Consider the following 27628-nt stretch of genomic DNA (forward strand, 5'->3'; position numbering starts at 1 on the left):
TGGTGAGGCGTCTCCCGCACTGACAGCTTTATTTCCTCTGTGTGTGTGTGTGTGTGTGTGTGTGTGTTTGCCTACGTGTTTTTTTGGGCTTTTGCAGGTGCTTTGGATGAATAGCCACGGGGCAGCAGTTCCGTGGGCGCGGGGGCGGCAGCTGGATTTGCGCCCTAACGCGCTTCACCTCCCCGGGGGGACACAAGGTTGAGCGTCATCCAGACACGCGCAGATCGCCAAATGCGGAGGCACATCCGCGGAACACACGCACGCTCTTTCCTCCCAAGAGGTCCCCCCCCCCCCCCGCCACGTCCATCATTTGTCACGTTGAAACATGTTAGCTGCATGGTGGGGACGGGCCACCCTCCAAATCTCCGCGGGGATGGAGCAGCAGGTGCACAAACCGATGGGGACGCTCCCGCCCGCGTCCCGCTTGCTTCCCAGCCTGCGGGACCCACACGGGGGACCTGGGCGTGCGGACTGGCCTCTCTCTCCTTGTCCCCGAGTGGGCGTGTCGTGCGTCAGAGACACGGACACACAGACAGACAGCTAGCCTCCCTCCAGGGGGTGCCCCGCGGCGCACACCATCCCTCCCGGCCGGCCCGCGTGGACGCGCGCAGAAAGCCCAAAAGCCATGCTGCTGGGTGTCGGGGTGGCAGCGTTGCTGGTCAGCGAAGAAGACGACGCACACACGTGACATTTGCAGGGGTGGCGGGGAGGGCGGGGAGGGCGGGGGATGAGGCCAAAGCTGCGATGTCCGCTTGTCCCCGCGGTAGTCACCACGTTTCCTCCACCATGAGGACGTCCTCGGGTTCCTGGGAGCCCGGCGGCAGGTGGCCGTCATCCCAGGCGACCTGAGAAAGACAAGACGGGCAGCGTGGACACCACGCACCTGCCACGCACCTGTGGTGCCACCAGGAAAGGATCCGTGAACAGAGTGGACGCAGCCCCCTCGGAGGCCGGATGCGCACACACGCATGTAGGGGACTAGGACACAGCGGGAGGCAGGAGCGCAGCTCTGACACCTGCTGCCCCAAGGGCGGACCCTAAACTTCGCTGGGAGGCCCTACTGGCCTCAAGGGCGCCCCAGGGAAAGGGGGAGGGGGGCTTCCCAGGGAAACAGCGTCAAGCCCAGAACCGGAGCCCCCCCATCCATGTTGGGGGAGATCCTCTGCTCATCACGGGGCAGCATCTGGGGCACATGCTCAGGGCAAGTCAGAAGAGTCATGGGTGCCCCCAGCTCCAGGGAGGGTCCCTCGCCACAGGGGACCGTGGTCAGGGGTCAAAGGGTCGCCCCCAAACCCCAGCTCCATCCACACCCAGTGGAGGCACCTCTATGTGCAAGTAGGGTCTGAACCCATGTAACGGACTCGGGGTGTCCTCATGAGGGTGCTGGTGTCCACGAGCCCCCCTAAGGGACAGAGACCAACCAACAGCTCCCTCCGCCCCCCCCAGGACCAGCGGGGGTTTCCAGCAGAGAAATAGGGTCACACCGCTTCCTGCGCTCCACAGCTGTTCCTCGGCCAGACCCCACATTTCCAGTTTTGTGGTGGGTGACCCCAGGACAGACTTTTGTGGTGAAGGCAGCTGGACGCTGCGGGGCCGGTGGGGGTGGGGGGGAGCGTCCACTTCCCTCTGTCCTCCATCTGTCCCCTGGGAAGTGCTCCTGGGTTGGGGAGCTCAGGACACCCCTCCTCTGTGACACCGTGCCCCAGGGCAGCGGTCACCTGCAAACACTGGGAGCCCCAGAGGGTCCGCGCCACCTCCCAGGGTGCGGGGGGCACGCGCTCACCTCCAGGGTCGGCATGAGGGCCCCCGTGATTTCCTTCTTGACCTGCGGGATGGGTGGAAACAGCTTGTGGCTCCTGTAGAACCTGCTGAGGACACGGCACCGTGGAGGGCGCCGCGCACGGTCAGCGCACCCCGGGCCGCGGGCTCCCTTCCCTCCCCAGAGAAAGCGCGCACCTCCGGAGCCAGGCCGCGGCTGCACGGACCCACCGCCCCTGCGCGGGGTGCGGAGGGCGTGTGGGCGCGCAGCAGGAGACCCTTACCCCATGGACAGTCCCTTCTCGACCCTCGCCAGCCCTCCTCGCCAGCCCTCCGCAGCCCGGGGTCCGCGCGCCCTGGACTCCGGATTCGCGCCCCCCTCCCCGCATTGCACACGCCCGGGGTCCCACGCCCGGGGTCCTTGCCCCCTGGCCTCCGGATTCGCCCTCCCCGAGGCCATTCCGCACGCACCGGGTCCCGCGCCCCGCGCCCCGAGAAGCGTCCTGCGTGCTGGTGCCAGGACCCGGGCCTTACCGTTTGCAGAGGCACATGAGGAGCAGCGCGGGCACAGCCGTGGCCCACACCACCACGTCGAACATTGCGCCGCGGGGCTCGCGCTCCTCCGGGAGGCCTGGGCGGGGGTGGGGGTGGGGAGCCGGCGTCAGGAGCGCGGCGTCAGGGTGGCGCACACGGCGGCCCCCGCGCTGCTGTCCGACTCCCTCCCCGGGGCGGCGGGCGTGCGGGAGCCGAGCGGAGGAGCGGCGGAGGCGGGAGCGCTGGCCCTGCCGCGCGGACCCTCGCCGAGACCTGTGCCCCCCCCTCCCCCCGCCCCCCGTGTCCTCCGCGCCCTGCTCCCTCCCGGCGGAGCTGCCCCGTAAGCGTTTGCGCACAGGCCCAACTAGAACCGCGCACGCATGTTCCTTCTCAGCCCACGTTCACTTTGAACACCCTGCGGCCCAGCCAAAGGAATGAACGCGTAATTGTGAAACTCCTGAGGGTGGGACAGACGCGTGGTTTCTATCGCCCCGGACGCTCCCCTTTTGGGTACCGCGGCTTGGCCTTGGGTGGTCTGCGCCGCTTCTGCGAGCAGAGACCCCGATCTCGGGACGGAAGGAGCCCACACGTGCACTGGGGGCTCCTCTGGGTGGGGGTGCGGGGCGCCAGCCTGCAGAGCTCTACGCATCCAGCTGGAGCATACTTGGAGCTCTAATCCCCAGAACGGAGGTGTGGGAGCCGCAGACGAGGCTGGGGGGGGACCCCGGCCTTGTGGGGTTTCGCCCCCCCCCCCCCCCCCCCGCATAAAACGGTGCGTTTCCTGCCGCTTGCGCTTCTGCGTAATGGGAGCTGTCACCTTGCAGGCCACTGGCTTTGGGATAACCCTCCCTGCCCCCCTAAAGGACGGGGAGGTGATGGAGCGCCCAGGGGGATGGGCCGAGCACCCCTGAGCCCTGCGTGACCCCCGCGGGAGGGGGACAGCGGCAACGAGGGCCTTGCAGACACCCCAGCGGGGCTGAGTGAACAGCAGCCCAGGGGGTTCCCTGTGCCCGTGCTGCTATCTGGGGGTGCGTCCTTGGAGGGTGACCCCAGGCCACGGGAGGGCGTGCGGGGCAGCAGGACACGCCCGCAGATGCTGCGTCGGGGCAGAGAGCGCGCTGGGAGCCGCTGCAGTGCACTCAACAGGCCCCCCGCCCCTCGTCTCCAAACAAAAGTTGCGTGCGCCCCAACCCCGACATCCCTGCGCGGGACCTGCTGGGAATAGGGTCATTCCAGGTGGGCGAGGTGAAGGGTCCCAGATGAGCTCCCCCCGGCCCCCGGGGCCAGCGGCAGGAGGCGGTGGAGGAAGGCCCGGGGAGGTGGGGGGAGCCCCGCGCGGATCCATCCATCCGTCCTCGTCCTCGGAGCGTGAGCGCGGGGCCTGGGGCGCTCACCGAATAGCACCGTCGGGCTCCACTCACTCCACAGGTCGTTATACACGTAGCGCACCCTCGCGCGGAACGTGCTTTCCACCCTGGCGGCGGAACTGGGCATCAGGTACACGTTCGGATCTTGTCCCCGCTGGAACACCTTCAGGAGAGGAGACAACCGGCTGTGACCGACGTGTGGCGGTCCCCTGGGGTCTGCGCTCCCTGCTTCCGGGCAGAAGCGACACCTGACACCCCGGCCAGGAGCATCCATCCAGGCAGCACTGGCTGTTCCATGGGACCCTGGACTCTGCACCTGTCCCCAGGGAAGGTGGACTCTGCACCTGTCCTCTGGGAAGGTGGACCATGCATCTGTCCCCTGGGATGTCCCCTGGGAAGCTGGACCTTGTGCCTGTCCCCTGGGAAGGGCTCCCTGAGCTGCGCCCACATCTTGGGCAGAGTCCCCAGACCCTCCAGGGTGGCTCCAGGTTATTCCGAATCTGCACACCGGTGGTGGTTGCAGGGGGTGGTTGGAGGGGCGGTCCGGGGGGCCCCGTGGCCATCCGGTCCTGAGTCCGACATCACCAGCTGGGTGCCCGGGGACTGCTCCGCGCCCTCTTGTCCCTCCCCACGGCCAAAACGGAGGCCAGTTCTGGGGCAGGCCCCAGCGTCCCTGTGGACGGGGGCCACCACGTGTCCGGGGTCCACCGCACGGGAACGGCGCACCCTGGTGTCCCGGGGCAGGCGGGTCTGGAGGGCCTGGCAGAGGGACACGGGACAGAAGGGTGGTGAGCGGGGAAGCTAAGAAGGACCTGGAAGGGCCGTCAGGAGCAGGGCTGCGTTTCCTGAGACGGGGTGGCCCCTCCCGCTGCCCCCCCCCCCCAATCTCATCCAAACATCCAAGCACCTCCGGGCTGGACCTGAGTGGGACACAGAGTCCCTGCCTGCCGGGTCATTCCGGAGGCCGTGGTGCTTCCCTGCAGCCTAGATATCAGGACGGACGCTGACCCCAGGTCGCACGACCCGGGACATGTCCCTGACGGTCCCTGTGACCCCCAAGAACCCAGTTTCTTCTGCTCACATGTCCACGGCTGAGATATCTGGTCTTTACGAGCTCAAGTTGTTGTTTTAGACCCAGCAGACCCCACGCTACTGCCCCACCCCCTCAGCCGCAGTAGCCCGGGGGCAGGTAAGGGAGGGGCCGGCGTGGCCCCGGGCACCTGCCAGGTAGCCCACAGATGGACGGATCCCTTCCCCCGATCCCCTCGGGGACCCTCCTGGGCAGCAGGAATCGCTCAGAAAGGCAGAGAGACTTACGTGCTTTGTCTTGGAGGAGCTGCCCTGAAAAAAGGGAAAGATTGTTAAAATGTGTGTTTTCAGCATCACGTGCAAATGTGGGAACCCACGCAGAACCCCGGAGCGGGTAGGAAGAAGCCTCCTCAGAGCTTTTCCACCTGCCGGAGAGCAGAGGAGGGGGAAGGAGGGACTGCCGTGAACTCCCGGCTTGGGGACACCTCACTTCCGGGAGGGACCATGAATGTCTCCTCAATCGCACATCTGGGGGAGTTTCTCTTTTTTTTTTCTTTTTCTTTTTTTCTTTCTTTCTTTCTTTCTTTCTTTCTTTCTTTCTTTCTTTCTTTCTTTCTTCTTTTACTTTATTTATTTATTTATTTAATTTTATTAATTTGCCAACATATGGTATGACACCCAGTGTTCATCCCATTTGGGGGAGTTTCGTGCCCACGCAAGAGACAAAAAAACGCCACTGACGTCTGCCTAAACGAACATCGTCACAGTCACAGTGGTTCTTATCTCCTATTTGTTCTACAAACCCATTTTTTTTAAACCCATTTTGTTCTTAAGGAAACTTTTTCTAAAAAAAAAAAAAAAGGAAGCTTTTTCCTTCCCTTCCCTTGCTAACTTCAGTTATTCAAGAGTCTCTTCTTCTGTGAGGTCCCATATGCATGTGAATAACGTTTGCTCCCCCCTTCCCTTAACTGTCCTTTTATTTAATTTGCACCTCCCCGGCTCAGGACCTAAGAGGGTGGAGGAACAGCTTTCCCCCCTGGACACATAAAGGATCAATTTCCTTCTTGTGAATTTCTGTCTGGCTGGCGAGCGTGCTCTGGGGATATTGATGAGGGGCGAGAAGGCAGCGTCTACAGGAGCGTTTTGTTCTGCGTCGGGGAATGTTCAAATGCCTCGTAAGGACTGACCACCTCCGAGACCCTCAGCGGGCTCCAGTGTTTACTGGGTGAGTCCGTGAGGCTGTGTGGACGTCAGGTGGGACCTGATGACAAAAGGGTTGCTGCTGCTGGTGGTCCTGGCTCCTGGGGCGTGACATGCACAGGACACTCCAGGCTGCACAGCTGCCAGAGGTCACCTGAGTGGGACCACCTGTGTGAGGTCACCTGTGCATAGTTACCTGTGTAAGTTCACCTGTGTGAGGTCACATGCATGCGGTTACCTGTGACGTCACCAGTATGAGCTCACATGTGTGAGGTCACCGTGCCTAGTTGCCTCTGTAAGTTCACCTGTGTGAGGTCACCTGTGAGGTGACCACTGTATAGGTACCTGTGTGGGTGTCACTGTGTGACATCTTCTGTGTGAGGTCACGTGTGTGAGGTCACATGGATGCAGTCACCTGTGATGTCACCAGTGTGAGGTCACTTATGTGAGGTCACCTGTGCATAGTTACACCTGTGCACAAGCCCACCTGTTTGAGGTCACCTGTGTGACTTTGCCCACATGAGCACGGGGCAGGATGACACTGGAGGGCAGGGCCAGACACCGCAGACCCTGGGCACACACATCGGGGGCCTTGACTCTAATCCAAGATCCATACCCGACCTGGGGAGGGCTTTAGGGACGGAAGGGTCATGACCTCATTTCCATTCTGAACGGTGCCCGGGGCTGCGCGGTTCCACGGGGGCTGGGCCTGGGGGTCACCCCAGAACTCTCACGTGTGCCCCACACTGTGGTGTGCACAAGCTCTGTGGTCAGCGTAGGCACGATGACAGGGTCCCCGCACTCAGGGGACCTGCCTCCAGGAGGCAAGATGCACAAAGCAGAGGCACTAGAACATTTCAGGTCACGCCTGATTCCAGATCGCCCCTGGGAAGAAACCGGATCGGGGGCGTGGGGACGGCACAATGGAGAGAGACCAGTGGGACAGGAGGTGAGAACGGGCGTGGATATGGAGGACCCAGCACCTGAGGACGGAGGGAGGGCCTGCCAGCAGAAGCAGCAGGACGTGCAAAGGCCCTGGGGTCTCGGGTGCTCAGAACCGAATGCCCACAGCACGGCACCGGACTGTGTGTCTCCGATGAGGGCAAGAGAGGATGCATGAATTTGAGTTCCCCTCTGCCCCGGCTCCAGGCATGGGGCCCAGGGTAAAGCCCCAGGCCACGGGGAAAACACAGATGCCGAGCGTCTGCCGGAAAGTCCCCAACTTCCAGGAGTCGGGGACAAGTCCAGATCTCAGGTGCAGAATCTCACTTACCAATGTGCAAACTGAAGATTCGGGGGGGGGGGGCTCCCGTGTCTTTATCATGAGCCCCGCCATTCCCGACCCATTTTCACATTTTGTTTCCAAAAAACGTCCCAACAGGGGCTGCGTCCCATAAGGCCGCATTGTGAAAAATGTCGCTGATGGGACCAATGAAGACATCCAGAGTCATTACTTTATGAACCTAAAATGACTCTAAAAAATAAACACCATATTGGGATTCCTTGGCTGGCGATCGGTGGAGCATGCCACTCAGCTTGCAGGGTCCTGAGTTTGAGCCCCACACGGTGCATAGGGATTATTAAAAAAAATAAATGAGATTAGTGTTTTAAAATTTAAAAAAATTAAAATAAATAAGGGAATTTCATTAAAAAGTAATAAAGGAATCAATCACCCGTTTAGGGCAAAAACAGGGTACAGGAGTGCTCAGACATGTTTGGAGCAGAGGCGCATGCTCATCAGCTGCCGGGATTGCGTTCCACGGGAAAATACCAGATTGCGGATGGTTCGTGGGTCGCGCACCAGGGTCGGGGCTTCTTACCGCTCTTTGGATGTCCAGCTCGTAGTACAGGACGTAACTCGAAAGGTCGTATCTGATCTCGGGATTGTCCCACTTGATAATGTGGTGCGATCTGTTGTAGGTGATCGTGATGTTCGTCGGCGGGTCATACTTCTCTGCGGAAAACGAAACAGAACCAAAATGACGACAAAACGCCCGCAAACGGCGCAGCGTGTTTTAAATGTGCAATGCGGGGGGGAAAAAGAAAGAAAAAAAATTAAGTGTGCAATGTGGATGGGGTGAATTCAGGGTTGGGGGGTGTTAGGGGCTCCAGCTGGGTTGCTGTGTGATGTGCGCAAGGCGGATCGGAAGGCCACCCCCTGAACATGACACCTTGGCACATGAGTGACTTGGAACTGAAGGCAGCTGACAATCGCAGACCCAGAAAGAAGCTTTCCTGGAGCTTATGGGAGTGACTAAGACCGCACAGTTCTGAGAAACTATGACTGCCGTGAATCCCGACTCTGGGGAATTTTTATGTCCGCGAAGAGAATAGAAAGTCGGCAGCAAGCTGAGTCTGCACAAACAAAACTTACTAATATAGCCCTGTCTCCCATTACTTTCCCCGTACGTTTACCTTTCCTCAGTTTACCACCTCTAAAAGCACAAATCACTTTTTCTTTAACTCAGTAATCAGTTTTTTTTTTAATTTTTATTTATTTATGATAGTCACAGAGAGAGAGAGAGAGAGAGAGGCAGAGACATAGGCAGAGGGAGAAGCAGGCTCCATGCACCAGGAGCCCAACGTGGGATTCGATCCCGGGTCTCCAGGATTTAGGTTTAGGCAGGCGCTAAACCGCTGCGCCACCCAGGGATTCCTAATCAGTTGTTTTTAATTAAAAGGACGTATGGATAAAAATATATAAAAGTAAATTTAAAAAATGAAGAATAGGGGGATCCCTGGGTGGCGCAGCGGTTTGGCGCCTGCCTTTGGCTCACGGCGCGATCCTGGAGTCCCCGGATCGAGTCCCACATCAGGCTCCCAGCATGGAGCCTGCTTCTCCCTCTGCCTGTGTCTCTGCCTCTCTCTCTCTCTCTATGTCTATCATAAATAAATAAATAAATAAATAAATAAATAAATAAATAAATAAATAATCTTTTAAAAAAATGAAAAATAAATGTTATGTAAGTTCCTGAGTCTAACCACTTCTTTGGGAGATGTTTGTTTCTTTTCTGTGAAGCTTTCCTCTGATGCATATAAAGCTTAAAAATTAAAATTGCATTTGTGTGCTTTTCTCCTGTTAATATAGCATTTGTCCATTTAATTTGCAAGGCCTGTGTACAGAACCTAAGAGGGTAGAGGAAGTTTTTTTTTTTTTTCTTCTTTTGCATTTGTATGCACAAGAAGGCCATGGTGTACGTCTTGGAGAAAGTACACATGTTAGATAAGCATTGTTCAGGGCTGTGGGTCTTGGATTCAACATTAATTTATCAACAATCTACACTATATGTCTTTTTTTTTAAAGATTTAATTATTCATTTATTTGTGATAGACTAGAGAGAGAGAGAGAGAGAGAGAGGCAGAGACACAGGAGGAGGGAGAAGCAGGCTCCATGCCGGGAGCCCGACATGGGACTCCATCCCAGGTCTCCAGGATCACACCCTGGGCCGAAGGCAGGGGTTAAACCACTGAGCCACCCAGGGATCCCTATAAGATGTCTTTAAACGGAAACAAACATAAAACAAGGCTATGTGCTGACCTATTGATGAACATGTGGTGACCAAAGACCAACCCCGTATTTCCACCCCATCAGCAATGATGAGACAGGATTCGTGAATTCAAGATTTGGGGAGAATTTACAAAAATCAACAAAAGTCTTATATGTGTCATGATCACAGGCCTCTCCTGCATCCCACCTACGGGGACCGTCCAGACCCCAAGTGCACAGCCCGGATCTTGCTCAGGCTGGTCGGGAGGGAACCCAGCAACGCGTCCCACGTGGCCCAGGTGTGAGCGGAGACGAGAGACGAGAGAAGCGAGAGAGAGATGGCTCACCCGGGCAGGGGTGTGGACCCAGGGTGAGGTCACCTCTTACCGATTTTGTAGGCTTGAAATGGAACGAAGTCCAAAAACGGAATTGCCGCCGTACGGCTGGTCCCGTTCACCAGGAAGAAGTAATTGTCCATGTTCTGGGGTTCGCCGAGTTGATCGAAATGGCAGCCCACGCGCATCCCCTCGGAGTTCATGATGTAGTGAGGGCACTCCACCTCGTCCTCGTGCCTGTCATTGGCAAAAGGGACCCAGGAAAAGCCCGATGACTGTGTGTCGTTCTGAGCAGATAGTATTAACAACAAAATATGCCCTCCCCCAGGTCAAAACCCAGAAAACCCTCTAAAAAAATGATAAAATCCATCCCCGGATAAACGCAAAACCAGAACACGACACGCGTCCCACGCACTAGGCTGGGACGTGGCCCTCAGGGACAAATCCCGCCGTTTAGCGGGCGTAGGCATTGCAACCCATTCCGTGCATGATAAAATCGCTAAACTGTGGATTTCCTCATCTCTTAAGGACGGGAGGGGAAGTTTGCATTTCGGAGCCAGGCCACGGCAAAGAGGAATGGTTGTCCTGCCCGGGTTCTGTGATGTTGTGACATTTCGGGGAGGCAACCCACCGTGGGGAGGAAGCCCTACAGCTCGCTCTACATTTTCTGTTAGCATCCACACAAAGATTCCCCCTTAGCATCCAAAGATCCCCCTGCTAGCATCCGCACAAAGATCCCCCCCCATTAGAATCCACACAAAGATCCTCCCGTTAGCATCTGCACAAAGATCCCCTGTTAGCATCTACACAAAGATCCCCCCGTTAGCATCTGCACAAAGATCCCCCATTAGCATCTGCACAAAGATCCCCCCTTAGCATCTGCACAAAGATCCCCCGTTAGCATCCACAGAAAGATCCCCCATTAGCATCCACAAAGATCCCCCATTAGCATCCACACAAAGTTCCCCCCCTTAGCATCGAACAAAGATCCCCCATTAGCATCTGCACAAAGATCCCCCATTAGTATCTGCACAAAGATCCCCTATTAGCATCCACACAAAGATCCCCCATTAGCATCTGCACAAAGATCCCCCATTAGCATCCGCACCAAGTTCCCCCCCTTAGCATCGAACAAAGATCCCCCATTAGCATCTGCACAAAGATCCCCCATTAGCATCTGCACCAAGATCCCCTATTAGCATCCACACAAAGATCCCCCATTAGCATCTGCACAAAGATCCCCCATTAGCATCCGCACAAAGTTCCCCCCCTTAGCATCGAACAAAGATCCCCCATTAGCATCCACACAAAGATCCCCCATTAGCTCTGCACAAAGATCCCCTATTAGCATCTGCACAAAGATCCCCTATTAGCATCCACACAAAGATCCCCTGTTAGCATCCACAAAGATCCCCCATTAGCATCCGCACAAAGTTTCCCCCCCTTAGCATCGAACAAAGATCCCCCATTAGCATCTGCACAAAGATCCCCCATTAGCATCCACACAAAGATCCCCCCTTTTAGCATCGAACAAAGATACCCCCTTAGCATCTGCACAAAGATCCCCTATTAGCATCTGCACAAAGTTACCCCCCTTAGCATCGAACAAAGATCCCCCATTAGCATCTGCACAAAGATCCCCCATTAGCATCTGCACAAAGATCCCCTATTAGCATCCACACAAAGATCCCCTGTTAGCATCCACACAAAGATCCCCATTAGCATCAACACAAAGATCACCCCCATTAGCATCGAACAAAGATCCCCCATTAGCATCCACACAAAGATCCCCCTCCATTAGCATCGAACAAAGATCCCCCTGCTAGCATCCACACAAAGATCCCCCATTAGCATCCACACAAAGATCCCTCATTAGCAACCCCACAGAGATCCCCCTGTTAGCATCCACACAAAGATCCCCCATTAGGATCCGCACAAAGATCCCCGTTGCTTGGGAGACACGCGAGGCACTTACAAAGAAGCCCACCAGAAGAGCTGGTAGCAGACGTCGGCGGGGGCCCTGGAGCCAGGCGCCCAGCTGCAGTTCATGAAGCGGACATTGTAAATGAAGCAGGAGAAGTTCATGGCGCCGGAACCTTCCACGCCTGGCAAGACACCAACCGTCAAAACCCTCACCGGCTGCGCCGCCACCACCCACACCCAAGGGGTGGAGACCTCGGTGGCCCTCAGGCGGGTGAGGCGGGAGCTGGGAACTTCCCAGCACCGGGGACCTCACCTGGGTTAGCGAAAACCAGCAGCTCCTGGAACACATTACCGTCACACGTGACGTTCACGGTGAGGTTCGCCCCTCTGTGCAGCACGTGGTTGCGGAAGATGCAGTAGTGCGTGTCGTCCTCTGTGACCTGGGAAGCGCACCATGGAAAACCTGTACATCACGTGCGCTTCGGGGCCCTTGGGGCCACTCAGTCCTCAGATCATTCCACGGTGGGATGTGCCCCCTTGGACCCCCCCTACTCGGTCACGTGACTGTAATAACAAGGGCACGCGTCCGGCCTCGTGAGGCCTGCGGGAGGCTGCTATCTGTGCAATAATCCCAGGAGCTCACAGCTGGCCCACCATGGCCAGGGCTTGAGTGACACTGACGACATCCCTAACTCCGTTTCCCATGTCCACTGTGGCATGAGCATTGTGCTGAGCTGGGAGCAACTGAGAACCCACAGATTCAGAAAGAAGCCGTCCTGTAATGATGTATTATGTGTTGGGCAGTTGAATTAAAGAAAAAAAAAAAAAAAAAAAAGAAGGGCAGCCCAGGCGGCACAGCGGTTTAGCACCTGCCTTCGGCCCAGGGCGTGATCCTGGAGACCCAGGATCGAGTGCCGCATCGGGCTCCCTGCATGGAGCCTGCTTCTCCCTCGGCCTGGGTCTCTGCCTCTCTCCCTCTCTGTGCCTCTCATGAATAAATAAATAAAATCTTAAAAAAAAAAATAAAAAAAAATAAAAAGAAGAAGAAAAGAAAAAAAGAAGTCAAAATGTAAAAACGACAAAGAAAGAGGGAAAAGAGAAAAAAGAAAGAAAGAAGAAAGAAAGAAGAAAGAAAGAAAGAAAGAAAGAAAGAAAGAAAGAAAGAAAGAAAGAAAGAAAAAGAAAAAGAAAAAAAGACCTTCCTGGACTTTCCATTATCTAACTGCAGAAACTTCTAGAAACAAAGATGCTTCAGGTTCCCTCTGTGGGAACTTTTAGGACCACAAAAAAGGCAGAAATTTGGCACCAATATGGACCTGTACGAACAAATCTACCAAAATAAACCTTGTCTTCCCGCGGTGTCCTCCAAATATCGATCTTCCCGAGAGGCGCCGCCTTGAGCAGCCTCGCGCTCTTTTTCTGCCTCTTGTCACATCTGCACCCTGCATGGGATACAAGCTCTGGTCTAACTGCTTTTTGGGGGCATTTTTTTTTCTTTTTCATCAAGAAAACTCATGCCATGTAAAATTTTTAACAGCATGTAGAGAGCGCATGCCTCTTCTCAGCTAACCTGTCTTTTTGTCACTCTAATTTGCAGAGCCCCGCACACAGAACTCAACAGTGTAGACAACCGTGGTTTTGCTCGCCTGCACCCCTAGAACGTTTTCTCACTCCTCTGCAGGACTCTGGGGGCTCTGACAAGGGTAAGATCTGGTGGCCGACACCCCGGGGAGAGTCTCACGTGTCCTCATTTGGGTGGTCCTGGTTTATGTGATTATTTACGAAATAATGTTATTCATGCTCATGTAGTAATTCAGCTGTTTTCTCTCTGTGGGGAGGCATGCTGCGTTGTGGGGGCAGATTTTGTGTTAAATAAATTTCGGGGATCCCCGGGTGGCTCAGCGGTGTGGCACCCACCTTCGGCCCAGAGTGTGATCCTGGGGTCCTGGGATCGAGTCCCGCATCGGGCTCCCCGCATGGAGCCTGCTTCTCCCTCTGCCTGTGTCTCTGCCTCTCTCCCTCTCTGTGCCTCTCATGAATAAATAAATAAAAAATCTTTAGAAGAGGGAGAAAGAAAGAAAAATAAAAAAATAAAATAAAATAAATTTCCCTAACAAGTGTCACCAGGGATGACGGAGTGAGCAGCCATAGAGCACTGTGGGAGGGGACAGTGGACTGACCTCGGGTGACCTCAGGGGGAAGGGAATCTGGAAACCGTGGGGTGGCCTAGGGGGAAACCACAGATCCACACACTCCATCTGTGGCACCTCTGAGGCCCAGGGTGGCTCCCCTTTTTTAAAGAAAAGCAAAGAGTCCCCAAAATTAGGAGTCTAGGGACTGATCCTGCCATAGGAGATAATTGGAGAATTTCTTTTTTTTTCTAGAGGCGGAAACACCACATGTTCCATTTCTGAGTCTATAGAAACCCTTTTATCTGAAAAGGTTTTGCTCCAGACAAGAAAAAAAAAAAGTGTCTTGGGAATCCCAAAACCAAAGAAAATACGTATGTGGACGCGAGAATGATGGACAAAGACCTACAGGGAAGCAGGGTTGTTCTAGGAGGAGCAGCCTGGGCCTTACTGAGGTCACCAGAGTCCCTCGGAAGGAACGTCTGGGATTTACACAAAAGTCAGGTGATTGACAGCGTTAACGCACCGCCCAGGATGCGGCCAGGGGGTGACTCATTCAGACGTTTTAGGGGAGAAAATGTTTGAATAGAAGTTTCCGTACAGCTGGGCCTGTCGGTGACCAGGATGAGGAGAAATGCACCTCCTACATCATCAGAGGCTCACAAACACGTCCAGGTTGTCCATCGTGAGGGTGCATCGAATCTCTAATAATAATAATGATAATGATAAAAATAATAATAATAATAAAATATAAAATAAGACGTGCTGTCTAGTTCCAAAATGACAGAGAGAGCCTCCTACCTCTTTGTCATGAGCATCCCCTTTAGAAAAGGTGCAGCAGCACCAGGGTCTCCCTGAGATATGTGCAAAAGGGGGTCCTGCCTCCTGTGTTTGTGGGAACTTTGTTCCAAGAGACCATTTCTCGCTCATCTAAAAGATGGGATTTTTATGTTTCTTGGTGATTTCAGGGAGCAGGTGCATCGGGGAGGGGGGAGGTCCCTCCCACGTGTGCCAGGTCCACACGGGCTGCCCGCCGGCACCTCGCGCCCCGGCTTCTCGCCCACTCTACCTGCGTCGGGCTTCTGAGTGCGTAGGGCATTTCGTCTCATCCCTCGACATAGTCATACCTTTATTTCTATTTTGCTCTGTGCTTTCCCTTTTTACACGATTGATTTTTTTTAATTATGATTTTTTTTTTTTTTTTTATCGAGGTCACTTAGGCGTAAAGTGAACCACGCAATGGACCATGTGGATCCGTCTGAAGTGCGCACGTCAGGGGCATCGGGCAGCTTCGCTATGTTGTGCAAGCTCTACCTCTGGTTCCAGAACATTCTTCTTTTTTTATTTTTTAAGATTTATTTATTTATTTATTTATTTATTTATAATAGACAGAGAGAGAGAGAGGCAGAGAGAGAAGCAGGCTCCATGCCAGGAGCCCAATGCGGGCCTCGATCCCTGGACTCCAGGATCGCACCTTGGGCCAAAGGCAGGCGCCAAACCGCTGAGCTGCCCAGGGATCCCCTGGTTCCAGAACATTCTTATCCTCCTCCCCGTAGGCCCCACCCCCGTCCTCAGGCCCTGGCAAACACTAACCCACTTCTTTTAACAGGATTCATCTATTGTGGAAGCTTCCTATAAATCGGCTGACGCGCCGTGTAGCCTTTTCTATCTGCTTCTCCCTGAGCTACATATTTGCAAAGTTCATGCACGTCGTAGCAGGTGCACAGCTGATGCTCTTTCACAGCTGCAGGGAGAATTTAGTTTTCTTTTTTTTATTTTTTATTTTATTTTATTTTATTTTATTTTTTCAGAATTTAGTTTTAATCCTCCCCCCTGCCCCCCCCCAAAAAAAGCATCGTCCATGGAGTGGGATGGAATGAGGGACTTGAAGACCATGCAGAGCAACGCTCGCTGACAGGGGCAGCCACTGGCACCCAGCCCCACGCGGCGTCACGTGCTGAGCGTCAACACAGTGACCCACAGAGGACACGAGATTTAAGACAGTTTGGAAGGAAAAACATCACATGGAAAGAAAGGGGGAAAAGAAAGTCAGCACAGCAGCATCCTGTTTGTGAAACCACAGGCTTCCATGGGCACAGGGCGGCGGGGCAGGGGGTGGCTGGGGGGCAGTGGGAACAGAGGCACCGCCTCCCCTGACCGGTCAGCCCGAGTCCGACCCGACGGTAATTACATCCACTCAGATTCCCTCAAATTCAAAACAGAGGAAACTCAGAGCATCATTAACACCCGAGACACCTGTGCCAAACCTGTGCTCACAGTCGCAGGCAGGACCGGCTCCCTGGAGGTCCCCCAGCTGCAAAGAGCCCCTCCCCTCAATCCTGACCCCCCAGCCGGCTCTCGGGGGCGACGGGGCTGCTGCTAAAGACGGAATAAAACAGCATCCAGAGATGCCTTCAAGGTTCAAATCCCCCTCTTCTCTGCAGGCATCTCTGTTTGGCCTCACGGAAAATCCAAAACCCCAGTGAGAAATCCTGCAGCCCGTTTTTATTTTTATTTTTATTTATTATTATCATTATATTATTTATTTATTACTATTTTATTATTTATCAATTATTTTATTATTTATTTATTATTATTTTCTTCTTATTATTTTATTAATTATTATTTCATTATTTATTCATCATTTTATTATTTATTATTTTATTATTAATCAATTATTTCATTATTTATTCATTATTTTATTATTTGTTTATTATTGTTTTATTATTTATTATTTTATTATTTATTTATTTATTTATTATTTTATTATTTTATTATTTATTTTTATTATTACTATTATTTACTTTTTATTTTATTTTTATTTATATTTTTATTTTTATTTTTGCGGCCTGTTTTCATTTAAAACACCAGGGCCTCTCTCTGCTAACCAGCTAGCAGTTCCCCCCTCCCCCTTTTTCCTGCAGGAGAAAACCCACAAAACAAATCTGTGCACAGCAGGCGGAAGGAAATGAACCAGAGATTTGCAACACATATAACACACACAGGCAAAAACGCATGGCCTTTGGGAACCTTGGGCGAGTAGACCTGATTTCACGTCGCTGGCCCCGCTCGGACCTATCCCGGGGATATTTTCAAAAGAACCTTTCATTTAAAAATATTTTTAAGAATTGAGGCACCTGGCTGGCTCCGTTCATGGAGTGTGCCAGTGTCGATTGTGGGGTTGTGAGTTCGAGCCTCACTTTGGATGTAGGGATTTACTCAAAAATCAATATTTTAGGGACACCTGGGGGGCTCAGTAGTTGAGCATCTGCCTTCAGCCCAGGGCATGATCCTGGAGTCCCGGGATCGAGTCCCACGTCGGGCTCCCTGCATGGAGCCTGCTTCTCCCTCTGCCTGTGTCTCTGCCTCTCTCTCTGTGTCTCTCATGAATAAATAAATAAAAACTTAAGAAAAAAGAAAAATAAAAAAATTTTTAAAGAAGAAAAAAATGAAAAAAAAAATTAAAAAAGAAGAAAAAAATGTAAAGCTATAAAAAATAGAAACCCCAAAATGTCATGCTCATGCACTGAATTCAACATTATTCAAAAAAAAGTATCTATCATGATTGTGCACAATCTGTTTGAATAACATCAGTGGAGGTGGGACGGGAGGACTAAATAATCATAATCTCAGCAGAGGTTGGAACACAAGTTTTGCAGAGTATGCAAAAACCAGTTTTTGGAGACAAACAATGGTTAGATCAGCAGGAACCTAAATGAGTCTCTCTGACATGCGAAAAGAGGTTTTTGCTTTTGGGTTTTCTCTTTTACATCGACTGACACTACTGTAAGTCATATGGAAACACCACATTCATGAACGTTTTTCTGGAATTCGCAATGAAAAATGAGACGAAACAGAAAGCCGCCACGATGGCACGGAAGGAAGTCACGTTTGCCTTATTTCTGAACTAACAGGACAACATTCCGAGAACCAGATGCTCCCTGCAATGCATTGACTTTATAAAACAGATTAAGGAAACCCGTGGACAGGAAGGCCGTAAAATCAGTGACTTCCTTGCACCAACAGCAAACACTTAAAATCGAAAAAAAAAAATTTGTTTTTTTGAAGCAAGCGACAGAAAGCTATACCATGTGTAAACATGACCCACATGGAAAGGAAGGTCTGGGACCTGTTTATTTTTGTGTCATTAGCTTAAAATTTAATTTCAGTACTTTTAATTAATTTTTTTTTAAAAAATATTTTATTTATTTTACAGAGAGAGAGAGAGCATGATCAGGGGGAGGGGCAGAGGGAGAAGCAGACTCCTCTCTCCCTCCCGCTGAGCTGAGAGCCCGATCCTGGACTTGATCCCAAGACCCTGAGATCCCGACCTGATCTGACCTGAAGGCAGATGCATAAGCAGCTGAGCCACCGAGGTGCCCCTAATTTCACGACTTTTTAAAAGCACGGGTGCCTAAGGACGCCTACTGCTGGATCTCCCGTGAGCCCCCATGTGCAACCCTCCTCCCTGCCTCCTCCTCTCAGGGGCTCTGAAAACACAGTTCAGTTCACCTAAGGTGTGACCAGTCATAGAATATTTCACCCCAAAATAAGCCCACTTTGGCACAAGGATGATTTTTAAGACGATTGCAACAAGCAGATACAAGGAAACCCCGATGCAGGTCACTTGCTTAAAAGCTAGACATTTCTTTGCAAAGAATACCGCCTCCCCCCCACCCCAGGAGTTAATCTCTGGGGACACGGCAAGACCTTCATCAGCCTGGAGGTGGCGGCAGAGGAACCCACATAAGAAGTCCCTGTAATGGGCGCGAGGTGGTGCACTGGGTTAATCCTCAGACTGTTGGTTTCAGCTCAGGTCCTATCTCAGGGTCGTGAGATCCAGCCCAAAGTCGGGCTCCATGCTCAGCACAGAGTCTGCTTGGGCTTCTCCCTCTCCCTCTGTCTCTCTCCACCCCAAAATAAATAAATCTTCAAAAAAAAATTGCTAAAACTAGCTATAAATGTGGGGAGGAGCCTCCCCCATCCCCAGCAATCGCAGAATTGGTATGAACATTATTATTATTTTTAAAGATTTTTAAAGATTTTATTCACGAGAGACACACGGAGAGAGAGAGAGAGAGAGAGGCAGAGACACAGGCAGAGGGAGAAGCAGGCTCCATGCCGGGAGCCCAACGTGGGACTTGATCCCGGGACCCCAGGGTCACACTAAAACTGCTGAGCCACCCGGGCTGCCTGGTATGAACATTATTTTAAAGTGAAGACGTTTGGATTTAAGAGATGCACAAAGAAACGTTTTGGGGGGCGTTTCTCTTATCTAACTGAAGTCAGAAAGTCCTAGAAAATAAGGCTGCTATAAATTTTCTCTTTCAGGTGGATTTTAGGAAGGACAACGAGGGTAATGTTATCATAAATGCCCTCTCTGGGCCGTGACGAAGACTGAAAGACGTCTTACAGTTGTAGGAATTAGCTTCATCACAAACTTTCTTATCTCCCATTTTCTTCTGGAAAAATGCTTGTTCTTCCCATAAAGAGCTTTACTCTCTCCTTCCTTTTTCCTACTAGGTACATAAATCGTTAACTTTACCTATTTATTGGGCTATGTTTTAAAAGCCCCATATGAAAAATAATAATAATAAAAAAAATAAAAGCCCCATATGAGAAATAAAAAGAAGTTCCATATGCATGGGAATATACTTTTCTACCTCCTGTTCATCCATCTCTTGTTCATTCACGGGCCTCCAGACACAGCTTAAGAGGTTAGATGATAAGGTTTTTCCTCTCTAAGGTCCTTAGAATGCAACCAAGGGTGTGTGTGTACTAGGTGACGAGTGAGTGAAAGACACGGACTGAATCCGGGGGGCGCTGTTTCCATGGTGACATCCATTTAAGGGGCAAATCCACATCTTTCCCTGTAGTCCCTCATGGAAGGGGAGAGATCAAAATGAAAGCAGGTGCAGAAAAGACAGCTATTATAGATTCCTCCTCATACGTGAGACTCAGTGTGTAGATTTTACTCTCACTGTACAAAGCAGGGTGAAGGGCTCCTATAGTTGGGATTAATCCCAAATAGGCTATTTTGGAATAAGGATCATTTTGAGCATCTGGCACCTGAGAATGGACATGGGAATAACCCATATGCTGATTCCATGGTCACGTCCCCGAAATTTATCGGCCTCAGAAGCTGAAATCCACATTTCTTTGTCGAGACGTCTCCTCAATTTTCCAGCCTTTTAGAAAAAATGGCACAAAAACTCCCTAGTCCATCCACTTCTTTGGGGGTTTACTTCTCTCCTGTGAATCTTCATTTAGGTAAAAAAAAAGTTGAACCGGGAACAAATCTGTAGATCTCTTCTTCTGAAAAATCTGACGCTCGTCAGTTTAATTTGCACATCCCTACCCCTGAACCTGAGAGGGTGAGGAAATGTTTTTTTTTTTTCCCCGACAACAGCAATAGGAGTGGAACTCAAGAGGAGGCAGGAGACGTAAGAGTCATCTCACAGGACAATTCAAGGTTTGCAAGGAGCCAAGCCATAAGGCACGAGCCATGAACACTCACCTGTGGGGGTTGCGAGGTGGGAGAGCCGAGCGGGGTATATATTACGCATTCTTGCTCACTCACATTTCTTATGTAATTCCAGCTTAACATTTTCTTCCTTGAATCTAGCTGCATGTTTATAATAGGAGATACGTTTTCTTGTGCTGCAATTAAAAAAATATTAATAAACACTTAGTAGGAATTAGAACCTGCTCCCCTCCCCACCCCTTGCAAGTGATGTTATAGTTACAGGTGAGAGGGGAGACGTTCTGCAAACACCAGGTGGGGATTGTCATATCGGTTTACTGAGGCCAGATTCACATAACGTAAAATGAACGATTTCAAAGTGACATATACAAGCCCATGAAAGGATGCCCAGAAAAAAGAAAAAAAGGAAAAAAAGATGCTCAGAACCATCAGTTATCAGGGAAATGAACATCAAAACCACAACGAGATATCACTTCATACCCCTAAACTTAGCTTTAGTAATAATAATTTGAAAAATACAGAAAATAATCTGAAAAATACAAGTTAGCTATTGTAATAATGTGAAAAATATAGAAAATAATTTTAAAAGTACACAAAAGAAAAAAGATAAAAAATAAAAATACACAAAAGTATAGCAAGAATCATTGCTTAGCTAAAGTGCAGGAAACTTAGCCATAGTAACAATAATTTGAAAAATACACAAAATTAAGTATAGTAATAGTTATTTGAAAAATACAAAAAATAATTTGAAAAACAGACAACTTAGGTACAGCAATAATAATTAGAAAAATAGAAAAAATAATTTGAAAAGTACGGAAAAGTTAGCTATATTAACAGTAATTTTAAAAATGCAAAAAATAATTTGAAAAATACAGAAAAGTTAAGTATAATAATAATAGTTTGAAAAATACAGAAAAAGGGGCACCATGGTGGGTCAGTCAGTTGAATGTCTACCTTCAGCTCAAGTCATGATGTCAGGGTCCTGGAATCCAGCCCCGTGTCAGGCTTCCTGCTCATAGGGGAGTCTCGTTCTCCCTCTCCCTCTTGTCCCTCCCCCTGCTTGTGCTTTCTCTCTTGCTCTCTCTCTCAAAATAAATAAATAAAAATCTTAAAAAAGGGAAAGGAAAGTACAGAAAATAATTAGAAAAATACAGACAAGTTAGGTATAGCAGTAATAATTTGAAAAATACACAAAATAATTTGAAAAAAATACACAAAAGTTGAGTAATAATCATTTGGAAAACAGAAAAATACAGAAAAGTTAACTAGAGTAATAATAATTTGAAAAATATAGAAAATAATGTAAAAAATACAGACAAGTCAGATATAGGAATAATAACTTGAAAAATACAGAAAAGAAAGAAACTAATTTGAAAAATACCAAGAAGTTATCTATAGTAATGATAATTTTAAAATTACAGAAACTGATCCTTAAAATACAGAGAAATAAAAATATTTTAAAAATCTTAAAATACAGAAAAAAATTAAATACAGGAAAAAATTTTAACATGGAAAAAATGTCTAGAAAAAATTTAAAATCACAAGGCAGGCTGTGCAGAAATTGGGGCCCTCTGTATCTTCCCAGAGGGAATGCAAAGTGGGGCTTCCCTCCCAGGCCTTCAGGATAGGTCAGGGGATGGGCTATGCCCTTTGGGGTGGGGCTGATGCAGCACCTTGACCAAGAAGAAAACTGCCATAGTGAGGACAAGTGCAAAATGACCAGGAGGACTTTAATTTTCCCTATTAGGGGGAAAAAAAACAAAGAAGGACCAATTAATTTACAACAACAAAGCCAAGAATAGACAACAGGGGACAAACAGTCTCTCCAAAAAACGGTGTGGGAACAGCGGCAGCCACTTACAAAAAAGTGGAAGCAGACCACTAACCAGATCCACAAAAAAATTAACTCCAACTGGATTAAAGACTCACAGGTACAACCCGAATCTACAAAACTCCTAGGCAAGAAAAAACCCCATAAAAACAAAAAGCCCAGGTTGCTGGGTGCCTGGACATTGGTCTTGGCATGAATTTTTTTTTTTTTTTTATTTGACACTGAAATCAAAGGCTACAAAAGTACAAAGAGATGCGTGGCTCTTCATAGAGGGGCTACATGAGCGTCAACAATGCGGAATAGCTAGCTGAGGGTCTGGGGCGTCTGTGAAATGTGATGATCAGAGAAGTGAACGCCCGTTTCCGGGGAGGAGAGGAGCCCAACTTCCCGGGCAGCTGGCTCCCAACACGGTGAGCTTTCTCTCCCTGTGTGTGCGCTCTCTTTGGTGGGTCGCCCTGCGGTAAGATTTCTACGTTCTCTAGCGTGTTTGGGGAGAGGTTCTGTGGGTTGGGAGGATATTTTTCTGTTTCTAAAATATTTTTTAAAAAGAATTTCTGTATTTATTTGAGAGAGAGGAAGAGAGAGAGAGCAGCGGTGGGGGACGGCGGGGGAGACTCCATGCTGAGATCATGACCTGAGCCAAAATCAAGAGTCGGATTCTTAACCAACCGTGCCATCTCGGCAGGTCCGAGATTTTTGCTTTTTAATAAGGTTTTCCCAGGACAGGCAGAAAAGCTGACACCCCAGCTGGGCTTGGGGTTTGGGGATAGGATTTTCTCCCTGATTGTGCCAGATGATGAACATCCGCTGACAGTTTGGTTTCCACAAGGACCCCTTCTCTTACCAGGGCAGGGGTAGAGGATGGGGAGATGCATAGATGCATCAGGTCTGGGGGAGGGCCTTTTGTCCTCTTCCAGCATTAGGGGGACCCTGCCCAGACACCCCCACCACCTGCCAGCACCTACCCGGCTGTGGTTCTCTGCAGCACACTGAGCTCAGGAGGACCAGAAAGCTCACCAGATCCAGCGTAGTCGCCATGGCCCAGCCTCAATGCTGCACCTGAAGAGGAGGAGACCTCAGGTCAGAGGGTCAGATTCCAGGTGGGGCAGGAACCCTCCATTCTCAGAACCCCTCCATGCCCCTGGGGCCGTCAGGTGTCAGGAGCAAGTTCTTGGGGGGGGGCATCCCGTGCCCTATGTGGTCAAACCACTGGGTGTGTCCACCATCCTATTTCCACATGCCTGGTCCCCCCTACAAAGTGACAGCCCCTCTGAAACCCTCCTGGAGCCCCCTTCAAGGCATCAGGACACTCAAGGTGCATTATCCACGATGACTACCAACGTGGGATCGAACCCACTTTTCCCACCAGACTGGACTTTTTCCTGCAACCCAGCATCACCATGGCCATTGCGGGTCTAGACCACATCCCCGCCCCTGGGCCGCTGTGTGGGGACCCACTCTGAACCCTGCCATACATATTGGGGTTATTTGAGGTTGTGCCTCTTGCAGTAGGTGGTTCAGGGGCAGGGGAGGTGAGGCCTCCATGAAAAAGAAGGAATGTGTGATGAGGATACTGCTCCACGGCATCCACTTTGGGGTATGAGGCAGCTCTGTCTGGCTGAAGACAGAACACCTTTATTAATCATTATTATTATTATTACTATTATTATTGAGAAAGAAACAGAGATCAAAAGAGCCAGGAGTTAGGGGCGGAGAAAAAAGAATCTCAAGCAGACCCCACGCTGAGCACAGAGCAATGCAGGGCTCCATCTCATGACCTTGAGATCATGACCTGAGCTGAAACTGCGAGTCTAACTCTTAACCAACTGAGCTGCCCAAGTGCTCTCAGGATGGAATACGTTTGCAGAAAGAGCCAATAGGAGCCCAGAGGCCACCAGCGAGTCGGGGTGCACATCATTACAGTGTTTCCGGCCCCTTTCCAGGGATGTGCGCCCACCTCCTGGGATGATGGAAGCCATTTATTTCCCTACCTGGGGGAAGCAGGTAAACTCCTTCCTGCTCTGTGTCTCATTACCAAGCGGGAGGTCTTCCTACATAAGACAGACCAAGGGAGGAGGCCGGGAAAAGAGAAAATCAGGGAGGAGAGGTTGAAGGGCAGGAAAAATCGTTTCCCTCTAACCTCTTAGATCTGCACCCGATGCCCACAAATTACGTGGATAAAAAGATTTAACAGAAAACCCAGCATTTACGCCATATATATATATACGCATGGGAGTCCAGCAAGGAAAATGCAGCTCAGGGAGGCAGCCAGATGGTCAGCGAGTTTAATAAACCTTTTTTTTTTTTTTTTAAACCATTTTTGATTCAACGTCAGAAAATGGGTTTCTGGCTCCTGAATGGGGAAGGACAGTTATATGGAAAGGGGCAGCAGGAAACGTGTGGCACGTCCGGGGCGGTCTTGTTCATTAGCATCTCCGAGACGATAAGAAGTCTCTGAGCGTCATTGTCTTCTCAGTGTGGGGAGCATCTTTGTCCTTCTCTGTGTGTCTCGTGAACTCATAGATACAGTCTTAAAACAAAATATAAAATAAAATAAAATAAAATGATAAAATAAAATAAAATAATAAAATAAAATGAAATAATAAAATAAAATAAATGAAATGAAATAATAAAATAAAATAAAATAAATAAAATAAATAAAATAATAAAATAAAATAAAATAAATAAAATAAATAAAATAAATAAAATAAAATAAAATAAAATAAAATAAAATAAAATAAAATAAAGAAGGTCCGTGTATGGACGTACATTTCCTCCAGGAAGGGGAAATGAATGTCCTGTATTTTCTGGCAGCGAGGGAGGCGTCCAGAACTATTTGTGCTCCTGCTGGTTCTCAGTGGCCTGTGGTCTGAAATCATCTGTATGGCCAAGAGGTACATTTTGTGGGGCCTGTGGTGATGCCCTTCAAGGCATGGAGTGTATATGAGCTCAGCGTGTGGAGGGGTGCTGTGCCCTGGCCCCCAGTGGAGGCCACTCCTTGTTCTCAGTGCACCTGCTATGGGTCAGGCCCTGGCGCCGGGGATGGTCTGCCTGACAGCGGTGGCTCTCAGACGCCTCCCTCCATCCCTTGCCATGCCCGCGATGGCCCTCACCTACTCTACAGTCGCCACCGAGACTTTTCCCCACGAGGAAGGAAGCACAGCGACACATGAGGGCTGCGGTGGGGACGTCTGAGGTCTGTCCCAGAGTCTCACACCCAGGGCAGGAAGAACCAACGTGCCGCGGCCCAGGGAAGTGAGCCCTTTGGGGCACAAGGTCTGCGCGGGGTCAGTCTCTGTGTCAATGTTGAGCACAGAACGGCCACGGAGAACCTCAGGGGCGGCTGCTCGAGAAGCTCTGAGGAGACAGACACGGGCAACCAGGCCCCGCCATTGTGTCCCAAAGGGGCATTATCAACCCCCGGAGCTGCCGTTGTGGCCGAGAGGCGGATGTGTCCCTTCTCCAAGAACGGGTGTCCTCGGGGGCTCTGTGGTGACCCACTGAAATGCACCTGTTGAAACCCTTACTCCATGACTTCAGGATGGGGCTGCATTGGGATATTCGGTCTTTAAAGAGGGGATTTAGGTGAGGTCTGTATGGTGCGCCCCGATCATAGGATCAGGGAACGATGTGCAGAGAGCGATGAACATGTGAGGACACAGGGAGAACACGGCGTCTACACGCCCGGGACAGAGGCCTCGGGGGGAACCAGCCTCGGCCTCCGTGGGGACCCACCCTGGGGACAGGTCAGCCTACAGACGCAGCCAGAGGAGCTGGGCACCCGGATGGGGCGTTTGCCTTTTAATGACTTTTTAAATTTTGCATTAAGTACAGCAGCTTTGCACATCGTCATCGCCCTTCTCATGGCGTTGACCCAACCACGTGCCCCGTCGTTCCTTCCGCGTGTCTTAGTAACCAACAGGCTTCCGACCCCAGTGTCCTCATCACATGGAACATATTAAAATGTAATTAGAAGGGATTCCTTTTATTTAGTCCTAAATGCAGCATTGGCCTCATTTCTCTCCCGCGTTCTCCAAGGATGTGTCCCCAGGCTTCAGGGCCCTAGGTCCGACCTCTGGCCACTGGCTGCAGGTGGCACCTTCTGCGAGCCTTCTGCGTTGGGAACAAGGGTGCTTGCCTCGGGGCATGACTCCCCCCACCCCGTTTCATACCAGGCTCATCTATGCCCTTTGGTTTGGGGTTCCAGCTCCCAGGTAGGAAGATCTGAGCTGTTGATCGGGGTGGCAGGGACACTCTGAGCGCTCGCCCATCGCCGGGGGCTGCACATCACAGCCTCGTCCAGCTCAGGCTGGAGCTACTTGGCTTCTGCGCTATGCTTCTCAGGCCACAGCATTTCTGGGGACCCCCCCTCCCTCCACCACCCTGTCCCGCCTGCAGGTGCAAGGGGAAGGCAGGTTATGCACCCCGTGTAGACCCAGGGGCCAACTTAACCGTGCACCTGTCAGACCTGTCGGTATCAAAGACCAAGCCTTGGTCACTTGAATGCTTAAAAACCCCCAAAGTGGGCAGTCTGGGTGGCTCAGCGGTTTAGCGCCGCCTTCGGCCCAGGGCGTGACCCCGGGCCCACGTCGGGCTCCCGGCATGGAGCCTGCTTCTCCCTCTGCCTGTGTCTCTGCCTTTCTCTCTCTCTCTGTGCGTCTCATGAATGAGTAAATAAAATCTCTTAAAAAAATCCCAAAGGAATATTGGGTGCTTCCCCAGAAGGACGTACGCCCTGTAGAGAGTGGGGAGACACCCCGAGCATTCGTTCGCAGACACCCACCAGACAGACCTCTTGTGAGTTTCGTAAAGTGATGCTCACACCGCTGGTTCTCATCTGGGCACCGTGGGGATGCTCATCCCCTCCACACGCCCTCCGTCTGCTCCATGAGTGATATACCCCCCTATACCCACCCACGGCGCTGGTTTCCCCTCCCATCCGGCGCCCATCCTGCTGTAGGATCTCACAAACCCCACAGCCCTAGAGATGCACAAAACATCAGCTTACTGGTCAGCGAGGTTTCTGGAACGTCCTCGGACCGCTCCGGCGCTTTCAGAAGGTGCTGTGGACAGGCGGCACCAGAAGGGGTGCTCGGGACGGCGGGACGGAACCGTGGTCCCCGCGGGGATGAGCTCAAGAAGCCTGGTCAAGAGCCTGCTCTCTATGGACTCCCACTCACAATTCATCCCCACGTCAGCGTTTGGAGAAGCGCCTTATCTGCCATCAGCCGTGTCCTCCTTCTCAATGAGTGGCTGGGCCGGGGTTATCTCCCCGGCGCGCAGGAAGTGCTCCAACCCCCAGCACCATCTTTCTCAAGCGCCAAGCTGGCCCTTTGCTTTTTTATCAGCATCTCGGGGTTCCTCTTTTTTGCAGCGGGGTGTCTCCAGCCGTCATCCCACCTGTTCCCTCTGGGATCATCAGGGGAACCAGGGTTTCCATGCTCTGTGTCACGTTCTGGAGTCTTCCAACCCCCGTGTCCATGGGCACATCCGCTCCCGTCCATTCACTGGGAGGGTGGCCCTATCCGTGGGCTGAGCTCTCCCAGACTTT

General features: G+C 51.2%; 1 protein-coding gene across 2 annotated transcripts; it reads right to left on the reverse strand.

The window, feature by feature from the left end:
- On the reverse strand, positions 1-27252 carry LOC140627473 (granulocyte-macrophage colony-stimulating factor receptor subunit alpha-like). 2 transcript variants are annotated; one of them, XM_072815835.1, is made up of 12 exons: positions 27086-27252; positions 23043-23136; positions 20280-20422; positions 11947-12073; positions 11686-11815; positions 9763-9947; positions 7709-7842; positions 4977-5000; positions 3687-3822; positions 2293-2389; positions 1784-1865; positions 1-845 (listed from the first exon to the last, which is right to left on the reverse strand). In XM_072815835.1, the coding sequence occupies exons 2-12, from the start codon at positions 23113-23115 to the stop codon at positions 768-770; spliced, it is 1209 nt and encodes a 402-aa protein (XP_072671936.1). In that variant the 5' UTR covers positions 23116-23136; positions 27086-27252; the 3' UTR covers positions 1-767. The 2 variants fall into 2 exon arrangements, with proteins under 2 accessions (XP_072671936.1, XP_072671935.1); XM_072815834.1 differs by having other exon boundaries at positions 1784-1868.
- Between the last annotated feature and the right edge of the window lie 376 nt (positions 27253-27628).

This window comes from Canis lupus, chromosome X, assembly GCF_048164855.1.
Source record: "Canis lupus baileyi chromosome X, mCanLup2.hap1, whole genome shotgun sequence".
Taxonomy (NCBI): domain Eukaryota; kingdom Metazoa; phylum Chordata; class Mammalia; order Carnivora; family Canidae; genus Canis; species Canis lupus.

What these genes read in the sequence shown, in the direction of transcription:
- LOC140627473 (XM_072815834.1), bottom strand. Translation starts at nt 23,115, where the DNA reads ATGGCGACTACGCTGGATCTGGTGAGCTTTCTGGTCCTCCTGAGCTCA. An exon ending in AGCTGGACATCCAAAGAGCG is followed by an intron (nt 5,001 to 7,708) that starts GTAAGAAGCCCC and finishes CCCTTTTTTCAG; the next exon opens with GGCAGCTCCTCCAAGACAAA. An exon ending in CCCTCATGCCGACCCTGGAG is followed by an intron (nt 846 to 1,783) that starts GTGAGCGCGTGC and finishes TGTCTTTCTCAG; the next exon opens with GTCGCCTGGGATGACGGCCA.